At 41.6% G+C, this 10,863-nt stretch overlaps 1 protein-coding gene across 6 annotated transcripts in view; it reads right to left on the bottom strand.

Annotated features, from left to right (window-relative positions):
* LOC102215929 (cyclin-dependent kinase 17-like) overlaps positions 1-9,365 on the bottom strand; it is a 40,921-nt gene extending 31,556 nt beyond the window's left edge. For 2 of the 6 annotated variants that reach the window (XM_005732454.1, XM_005732451.1), the window contains exons 1-3: positions 8,936-9,365; positions 3,667-3,827; positions 1,028-1,192 (exon numbers count right to left, since the gene is read on the bottom strand). In XM_005732454.1, the coding sequence (XP_005732511.1) occupies positions 1,028-1,192; positions 3,667-3,796 (295 nt within the window). In that variant the 5' untranslated portion in view covers positions 3,797-3,827; positions 8,936-9,365. The other 4 variants (XM_005732457.1, XM_005732456.1, XM_005732452.1 and 1 more) reach the window with 3 other exon arrangements.
* Positions 9,366-10,863: the final 1,498 nt, after the last annotated feature.

The raw sequence follows: 10,863 nt of genomic DNA, 5'->3' as shown, positions 1-10,863 counted from the left end.
CACAAAGGGAGACGAGGGCTCATAAATACACAGAGGGGCACACAGGGGGTAAAAGCCATGAAGGGAAAACACTTAGGGAACAACACAACAGGGCAACTCAGAAAACATGGCCTAAATAAGGAACAAAATACAAACATACAAGAAAACCAAGAACACTGGGCCAACATGGCCCAGGACCATGACAGGTATTGCATCTGTGAATCAAAATCTGATGGTACTCTTCTGTGTCCATAAATCTATGAGTTTAGTCATCCCAGCTAACAAAGAGCAAGGGGCAGGGTACACCTCGGACAGGTTGACAATCTGATGCAGGCTCATTTTCCAGTTTCCTAAATTTTTTTAAGGACACACTGCACACCATGCTGAAATATGCCAGGTTTAGGGTAAATAGCTCTTTGCTAGTGCAAAAAAACTATTTTATCCCTGTCAAACTGTGATATTTGGTATTTTTTTATAGATTCAACTAAAGAAATGTGAATATTTTTTGTGACAGGCTACTAATAACAAAGCTTACTATCAATTTAAAACTGGAACTTTGCTAAGATTTCTGTTATCTGTAGATACGATAATGGTTCATCCTTGAGTTTGGTGCATTTTTCCTTGAAAAGGCAGGTATAGTGTTAGTGTTAAATAGCTCAACAGACCAAAAAGGGAAAAAAAAGAAACAAGGAAACCGTTCCTCTGAACACGGTCAAGGACTGGGCTATAAACGAATGAAAAAGCAGCCAATGCGCAAAGAAAATTTTAAAACCTCCAAAAAGCCTGGAGAGCTAGCGCTCATGATCACTTCAAAATTACAAGACAGTCACGCTCCTTGGAATCAAAATATAAGAAAATGAACGGCACTCTGTACAGCAGTGTCAGCAATTCAATTAAATGCCTATAGTGGCATACAGAGCAGCATAAAATATGAATAATCATGAATATTCAGCACCTTTTGTATGTTTCTTTGTTTACTTACAGGTTTCCGTGTGTGTGTGTGTGTGTGTGTGTGTGTGTGTGTGTGTGTGTGTGTGTGTGTGTGTACCCAGAGATCCAGTCCTGTGCAGGCTCAGGAAGGCTCTGTCTCGTTCTAGCCCCCCACCTGGCTCTCTGCGCAGGGCGGTGCGGCCCAGATGACCAGCATATTGACGCAGGAAGGAGGGAGCACTATGGGAGGCGGGAGGGTGTACAGAGCACACCACCATGGGCTCTGAGATTCACAATGAAGACAGACAGCCAAGGAGAAAGAGAGTCCCACAGTGGATGCAAAAGAGAACAGAAAACTCAGAAGGGAAAGAGGTTGATCAAAGAAAAGAGAAAGGGGTTCAGGCGAGAGGAAGAAAACAGTGAAATAGAGAAAAAGATGACAGGAATTGTAAAATGGAATGAGAGAAGAAGAGAAAAAAGATGACACAAAGTCACACACAGACAGGCACAGAAAGGTAGCAGAACATGTAGGAACAGTACAATATGTAGTAGTAAGAGATAAAAGGCTGGAAATGCACACAGCTCCTGTAATCATGCTGTAATCATTCTGTAATTATGTGAGGAGCCGCTGTAGCACGGAAACAGAAATGAAAATAGAAAGTGTACGAGGCATAAGGCATGCATCGTGGAAAATCTGTTGACTCATAGAACTCACAGTGAAGTAGCAGCAGAAAGAAATGCAGACATGCACACATAAAACTTGCAGACACACTGTAGCAGACAGGTCACCGAGCTATGGGAGTAATAATAATCATTGATGTAAGGGCTACAAGAGATTTTTGGTTGTCTGTGTTAGGAAAATGAACACCTAAAGGTCAAAAACTCCTTGAGTTTTTCCAAAGCAAAGCACCTAAACTAAGGACGTTTACATGCAGCATACATGTACTGTCAGCTTTCTTTCACGCAGATTAATGTGTAATTATTGAATTCTGTTAGTAGAGTGTGGGTGGAGGCCCACACGACATAATTCTCTTCAAATTGCTCTTCAAATTTCACTCAAATCACCAAGCAAAGGTAAATTCACCAGCCGAGTTTCTTTTTTCTCCGTTTTACTTAAGCAAAACAAGCTAACTGGTCCAGTAATACACTGACAGAAAGGAACTGCAGTGAACACGAGCCTTGACATTGCTTCTCATTAGCAAGAAAAATGTGAGAAGTATTTTCTACCACTCTTTTGTACAGTTTGACTTATATAGAGAGATGCTGTGCACCCAGGGGGAGAAGGGGAGGATACAGCAAGGGAAAAGGACAGAAGGAGATAGTAATGTAGAGCAGTTGGTTAAAGTTTAATGTCTCTCCTCATCACTAGCTCCATTCCACTCCTTCTCTCACTTGCTAGCTGGACTCTTTGGAAATGACATCGGTTTAGCTATCAAAACAAAAGCAAGGGATGTAAAAATAGAATGAAAAGGAGAAAGAAGCCAGTAAGCAAAAATGAATGGGGTAGAGCTATAGATGCTGCAGCCCAGGAGCTGTAGTGACAGCAACAAGCAAGCATCATCGCTCCTTGCCAAGCAGCCAACAGAACACAGCTATATTTGAACACTTAAGCTTTGTTGTTTTGTTTGACACAAAAACCATCTGCCAAAGCTGAGACAACCTCCTTTCTCCCTATGTTCTGACAAACACATACAAAGATAGTGCCTGGGTGCGAGGTCTCTGATTCTTCCCAAGTGGGACCTGCAGTCACGGACGATGCCCAGCAGATGGCACCCAGAGTGTCTTAGGATGACACTGTTTTTCAGACTTTCTTCTAGAAGCAAAGACATTTTCTATCTCTTATGTGAAAACATGAAGAAACAAACAGTGTGTCTGAGTTCTGACAGATTTGGGAATTCCCACACATTCCCAGCGTACACTGCCATTCAGTCTTGATGACTGAGTGGTTAACTGAATTGTTAGGTTAATTGTGATGAAGATTGTGGTAAAGATGATGATGGTTAACATGGATGGCTTCAGTGGGTTATAGAAGCAGATGAAGCTACCATGAATATGCTTCTGTGTAGCATTTGCATGTCTGTATGACTTTATGAGAGTAGTGGACATGAAAAAAAGTGACAAACACACATTTAAACAGGCACATACAGTTTATGAGATATTTGCATTAAGAAATGTGTTATTTCTGAGAGGGCATCAGTGTAAATGAATGACATAAAGTGAGGAAAAGTGAAAGATCTGCTCCCTTAATTCTGTATGACCTTCATCCATCATAAAGGACCTTTACTTTAACCCTCTCCACCTACACCATCATTTAGTTATTGCTTGGTCTTCTTGTACTGAATAAAAGCTCTAAATGAAGTCGTAATGTCTTGAAATGTTGCAAAACAAGAGCAGGTGTCCTTTAATAACTGCAGTTGCATGAAAAGAAAATCTGCATAACAGATGCTGGAGTCAGACTCTGCAACTCCTACAAGGGTTATGGAGATGACACATCTATTCTTTATCATAAGAACAGTATAAGCTGTTTGTCTGTTTCTTCTACTATACACTGTGTTACTGTAATTCCAGTATATATGTAGGTGCACACAGTGTAGTGTAGTTGAGCATCACAAACACACTACGTTTCAGTCACAAAAATTTTAACTTTGGCTGTTAATTTAACTGTAGGTCTCTGTGCACATACTGTATGTCTGAGTGCCAATGCTTGCTAATGTGTTTGCATGTACATGTGTGAGGGCACTCGTTCACATCTCTCACCATTGTCCCTGGCTGTGGATGCCTCATCCAAGGCCATCTGTTCTGCAAGTTCGGACAGAGAGTCATCAACGGGCCGAGCACTGCGTAGAGACATGGACAGCCTCCGCTTGATGATCTTCATCCTGTCCATCTTTTCAGTCACACCACTGGGGCCCTCAGGCCTGAGGGGGAAGAAAAGCACCACCTTCATTATAATTATATAATCAAAAGCACTACCTGCAACATGTTCAGAGCTGTCATTATCACCATCGGCAACCACCACATCCATGCTACCCTGTTATTCTATCACTGTGCAGGTAAACTATTGCAGTGCAACCCGTGCGCATTTTCTGCATTTCGTTAAGCTCCCAGAGATTCTGTTTGCTCATACAGCCTGTGTCCTCATTGTTATGTATCCCAAGAGCAAACATTGCAGAATAAAAGACAAAGAATGAGATGAAGAAAACCCACGGAGGGGTAGAAAAAGAGAGAAAAAGAAATGTACAAACAAAAAAAGTACAGAAAATAAAACCAAACTGCTGACAATGCAACTTCCCGGAGGTTTCAGACCAGAGCAGCTTTCCCAGATGAGCTGTGATTGACAAGCATTTCACTGGGTGGTCCATAAACTACATGCAATGAATTAATTGCGTATGAACTGCAGTCTAAAGTATTATCAACGCATCGACACATCTACAGCAAATCCTTCAATATTCCATTTTAGCCTGCTGTTCATATGATAACTAAACTGGTGGAAAGTTAGTTGTAAATAAGGCACAGTGTCTATGCATCTGCAGGACAGAAGTATCCCATCCTTAAAATAAATGTGGACAAAGGGACATAGTGTTTTTACAGCAACTTGCTCTATGTATTCAGTGGTACAGCCACACTGTGTGTATTTGTGCTTGTATACCTCTTTGTAAACCTCAGTGAGCTTTCAAATATATATATTGTTTAGGGCGCCTCTCAGTAGACATTTCTATTTCATGAGTGTATGTACAGTACTGTGCCTTTGCATGTGTGGAGTTCTGTGTATGGAAGTCAGTTTGTTATGTCTTCTACTCTCTGCCTTAATGGCCTGAAGGTAGGCACAGCTATGGCAGAGTATTCCTGTCTCCCTTCCACTTCCTGCTCCTTCTATCAAACCCATAAGGGCTTGTGAGCTGGCACGCAGAAGTGCGCAGACACACACTCACACTCACACAGCGACATGGGCAAATACACACTGCACCCACTGCCTTTCTCTTTGTGTCCAACTTTGGAGGCCTCTACAAAAGCCATTCATCCTTTCAGGCTCTACGTTTTTCAGGCCTATTAGAGACAACTAGTGCTCAGAGGGAATTCAAACATTAGCGCTGGGGACAACTGGCCTTTTTTCACCAGAAGATGTGCTTAGGACAATATCTATTGCTCACAACATTGCCTCTGCCAGTTTACATGAGATTACTGTAGTTAGATGTCGTTTACACCTTAGCTGCAAGCTTTTCTTTGAAGATAAAAAAACAAGCCAAAGAAGGGAAAAAACTGAGAAAAAGGAAAGTAACTTGTTTATTTTGTATTATGCGCTACATGGATTATTAGTATGCAATAAATCCCCCCCCCCCCCCCCCCCCCCAATCCTCATTTGCATGCTTTCCCAGACTTCATTAGAGAAGGTGGCTGCTTGGACAAGAAGATTGGGTTCTCCTCACGTAACCTTGGAGTGACTATCCATAAATTTTCAGGAATAAATGAGTCATATTAGGGGGAAACACTTGAGATATAATTTTCTGCCTATTACCCAGATAAATAAATGCCAGTGTTATCATTAAGACAGACATATTGCTGGTATCCAGGCAAGCACACACACATAGACATAGACACAGACAAACAGGCACACAACAATAACCAATTCCCCAGTCTTCCTCTTATCTGGGTTGAATTAGCATGGACAGTAACACAAATCTCAGCATCCAGTGGGTCATACAGAGAAGCACTTCTGGGTATCTCTGTATGTATAGCAAGTTAAGATTTCCAGTTTTATCATAGAACAAAATAAGGGTCTCTAATAGACTGTTATACAAAATAAACACATAGCATTCATTATAAATATTTCATTTTATGGAAATATAGCTTACTTAATCCTCCTTAAATTGTAAGGTTTGTTATTTTTAAAGATGTTTTTTCAGGAAATTCAAGACAGACAGATTTTTTTTCCACTTGATGAGCTTTGTTTAATAAAACTATGAAGCTAAGGCTATACCACATTTTATTCTTAATGACAATATAAGATGTGTTCAGATGTTCCGGAGCGTTTAAGTGCAACAGTGATGGTCAAGAATCAAATTGACTGTGCACTCAATTTTGAGTCTTGTGTGATGCAGATGGAGCTGCGAGTGTGACGAAGTTGGCAGAGCCCCATCAGTGAATGAGATAGGACATGTGGCTCCATGCTGCAGCATGTGCAGACGGACACCTGGCAAACCACAAATAACTCTGCTATGCATAACTCCCACTTAATGGAGGGACGCACTCCAGATGACAAAGGCTACACTCATTCTCTAGGACATTCAAAAGCATAACAAGCACTGGTGTTTTAGCTCTGAAAGCAATACAGAGCATAAACTCATATGCATTAAGAAGGGCTGTGTAATAAAACAACACAAGAGATCAAAGGTCAACGAAGTAATTGATATAAAGCAGGAAAAAGATAAAACCTCTGACTTTCTACCACACTGTGTTTTCACATGCATGTGTGGGGTGGTTGCATGGATATTGTAGCCTGGAGGTGAACTAAAAGACTCCTGAGGAGGAAAGAAGAGGAACAGTCTGATTTATTCAAGACACACCATTTGGGTTGCTAGGTTACAGGCCCAGACTGGAACCGCAGTTTCTGTCTATGAGGTAAAGAGAAAAGGAAAATCGAGAGAGAAAGAGGCAAAAAAAAAGAAGCTGATAATTCAAAATTCGCATCTCTCAGTACTGACACCCAAACATGCCAGTGTCAGCTTCAGAAACTTCCTGCCAAACTTCTTGGGATGAGAGCATAACGGAGCATCATTCATCCAACTTGGCTCTAGGATTATGCCAATTATGACTTCTTCAGAGGAAAAGTAATGAATGGACCACGGGGCCGATGCCTGCACAATGAATGTGTAATATACACACAAGCTGTCCGATGCATTCATAAAACACACATGCACACACACAGAGTATTTCAGCTGTTTGTGTGACCATGGTCTCCATTTTCTTCAGCCATATTGTCTTACATCCAGCACCTATTTTTCTTTTTCTTTTCATTAGAAATAAACAAGCGTTACTCTGAAATTCAATGACACATGAATCATACGCATGCATGCACACACATGCAATGTGGCAGAGTGGAACAGGCACTCAGTGCCACTCCAATGCCACAACATTGCTTTTGCACAGCAGCCTGGGGATGCATGAGTAACACACAAATCTGCCCAACTACAGAATCCGACACACATCCACCCAGACAATAGTCCCTTCTCATTATAAACCCAAGGGCTTCTTGTCTGCATCCCATCACTAAATCTGAATCTCCGGAGACAGATTAAGAGAATAATATATGGAAAGAAGTTGAATGAACAAGCACAACAAAATAACAAATAAAACATATTGGAAAAGACTGAGCAAAAGATCTAGAATGTCATTGTGTGCCATGAGAGGAGAAGAAAGTGTGACTGTATGATTGTTGGCAGATCTGGCTCATGAGGATCAGAGAAAGTACAGAAAGATTAGTACATGTTCATTTCAGCCTTTGCAGTGTGACTGTTATCATTATCACGATATTAATACAAAGGGACTTTAGATACATAAATGGCAAATATATAACTTTTAATCTTACTTATCTCTTCAGACATACCAATATTATGATAACATCATGGTACAATAACATAGATGCAGGCCTATACACAGAAGTAGATCCGAAAAGCTCATTTGGGAACATTGGGAGAACACTACATTACAATACTGTCATCTATGGAAAGTTGGCACAGTTTAACTACTGAATAACTTTCCATCCAAAACGTTATCATTATGTAACAACAACAACAACAACAACAACAACAACAATAATAGTAATAATAACAAGAATACACTGTTCTGAATATAAACTACCTTATTCGATTATAAAAATGAACAACATTCAAGAAAATTCTTCCTACTGTGTAACGAAGTGATTTCCTGGCAATACATCCCCACTTTGAAATAAAGAGCTCTTTGCCAAAGAAAAAGGAAGAGTAGAAGGGTCAGGAACTCATGACCACAAATTAAAATACATATTCAAGATCATCACGCATTATTACTGTTCGTGGATTATTAGTGTCATTTTATTTTATTCGGGGTGCATTGCAAGGGCAACAGAAGTAACGGATGCGCGCAGTGTTCAATCTGGACTTCCCACTTTGAGATGTCCATAAATTATTTAGCGCACAGTGATACTCCCAGCACACTTTAAGGAAATAATGTGGAGCCCTGCGTTCGCCAGTGACGTTAATTGTTCAGCGTGTGCGGTGTGGGTTTATGGCGAACATCCACGAGGTTATCGACAGCACTGCAGGACCGCAGCACACTCTCTCTGGACTGTCACATATACGGGCGAGATATCCCGTACAGTCTCGACGTGACTGCGGGCAGGGCGCACACAAGTGAACAGCACAAAGCAGCCCCCACACAGCACCACGTACAGCAAACACACCAAACATACACGGTGGCGCTCCGGCTCGGGCCTGGCTGGGAGATTCCTCCACCTTCCAGGCCTTTTACAATTTCGGCCAGTTCCTCTCTCCCCGTGTTTTCCTGACGCGAGTATCCGGTAGGAGGAGAATCCAGCAGGGCAAAGAAAAGTTAAACATCCGCCAAGCAAGCTCAGAAACTCAAAGGAAAGGGGGGCTGGGGTCATCTTTGACGCTATCCTGACCTTTAAGTTTCTATTTGAACGGCGTAGGGCGCCGAAATGGTTTCAGACTTTAGGCTCTATTGCCCAAGGGACTTAAATTTGGATTGGACTTTGGTGCCCGTGTCGCCATTTATCGGCTTTATCTGCTACTGCGATTCAGTTTTCTGCAGTGATCTGTCTACAGCACTTCCACACAGACGCGCAATCTGACCCCGGTCACGCCAACTTATAAACGGCATCTTTGTTTAACGACTCGAAAAATAAGCCTACCTGGAACGTCAGGTGATCGGACACCCGTGGTTGGGTATCGATGCTGGTTATTATAACACAGCCAGAACGACGACACGACCGAATATAAACAAACAAACGGGAACCGCTGCCACTGACCTGCTAGTGTTTCTGCTGCAGGAGACTATTGTTCCACTTCTGTATGGTAATCCAGGCAGCACGTTGGGATGAAGCCACTGCGACAAGTTCCTCCAACTACTTTGCTGCAAAAAAAATACACCAGATCGCCTCCAATCCTTCAAATAATTTGCATCGGAGCGCCGTACGGTGTGTCGCAGTGTCCGGTCGCTTGGATGACTACATAGCTGGTCCGCTGTATTTCATTTTTCGCGTTAACTTTCGCTCACAAACTGCACCGTCCCGTCCGGTGATGATCAGCCATGTCGCTGCTGCTGCTGCTGCTGTGTAGATCCCAAGTGGAAGCAGTGGCGTGATCCCGGAAAACAACGCAAGGGATGTGCGTGTGTGAGATACACTGTGAACGTGTGCGTATCGGAGCCTTTCAACATCCACCCCCAAAACCACCAACTCTTAACAGTGTCTTTCTCAGGAAAAAGGGGGAGGTCAGATAGATTAATTCGGGGTAGCACCGTCACCGGGGAAATTAGCTTTCATTATCCAAACCCCATTCCCATCTAAATATGCACCTCAGAGAAAATTCCTAGTGAATAATGCATAGATATTATGGAAATTCAGCAGAATGATCCACCCCTGCATAGTTGGCATCCACATCAAGGAATTACTGCCAAGTTTCGCTTGCCAGCATCAAACAAACACTCCCGAAGATCCATAATCGCGAAGGCTAAATTAAGACTGATTTTATTCGGCAGGGATTTTTTATTTTTTGGTTTTTTGGTTTGTTTGTTATTTGTGCTGGTGTGGATGAGTTTAATTACACTCCTTAAAAGCCCCGTTACATGCAGTAATGACCTTATTAACATTATCAGCTTTATTCTCCTTGTAACGTGGCTACTTTAGAACATACTTGAACAGCTTCGCATGTTTTTGAAGACAATCATTAAAAAAACAATACGTTATTACAGGTGATCCCTTTGTTTTTAGAGGGGATCACCTGGATTCCCCACCAATTGCGTGGGAAATCATAGATGACACAGCAAACAGTTGATGGGGATAACTCTGCCTGCTGAACTTCATCGCCACCACGTGGCTAAAGCAAGAAGCAGAAGCCTGCATTCACGTATAAGACAAATTCTGCAGGGACTGTTTAAAGTAGTCCCTGTACACTTAGCACGCATAGAAGGAGAAAAACATTGTGTCTGGCTTCTAAAACTGCACCAGAACATTGCCTAAACTCTGCGCAACTTATTGCAACAAGATAAGCAACTACAGTAAGCATATATTTTGAAATAAAATTAAATAATAAATACATTTGAGTATGAATGTAGGAAGCATTAAAAAAACGAAAGTACACAAATCATAATAACGATCAAGTAAAATAATTCCAGATATGCCATAGAAATTTTTTCTTATTAACATCAACAAAGACACATGAAATGCTCCCTGTACATTTCCAAACCATACACACTCTATCCATTAAATTCATCTGCCATAAGAAAATGCCACAAACAATAGAGCAGACGTAAATGGCAGTTACATATTTTACACTTTATAATAAATATGTTCTCACATAACAACCATCTTCCTTTTATTTTCCAGCTGCTCCCTTTAGGGGTCCCCAAAACATATCATCTGCCTCCTTCTCACTCTATCACTAGCATCCTAGTCTGTCACACCTCTGCATGCCCTCTTTCACTGCATCCACAAAGGTCTTCCTCTTCCTCCTGCCTGGCAGCTCCATCTTCAACATTCTTTGCCCAACAAATCCACTCTCCCTCCTCTAGACATATCCAAACCATCTCAGGCTCACCACTCTTAAATAAACTTAACAAATTTTACAGCATAATACAATAAATGTCTGCATTGCTTATCAAATTACAAAACACTCTTGAGCAGACAGAAGAGTACAATCTCATTAGCCCCACATCATCATATGATGATTTTTTTTT

Source organism: Pundamilia nyererei, unplaced genomic scaffold (assembly GCF_000239375.1).
Source record: "Pundamilia nyererei isolate P.nyererei 1_Seehausen unplaced genomic scaffold, PunNye1.0 scaffold00047, whole genome shotgun sequence".
NCBI classification, from domain to species: domain Eukaryota; kingdom Metazoa; phylum Chordata; class Actinopteri; order Cichliformes; family Cichlidae; genus Pundamilia; species Pundamilia nyererei.
The sequence above is the reverse complement of the archived record's forward strand: the minus strand, read 5'-3'. Positions and strand labels throughout refer to the sequence as shown.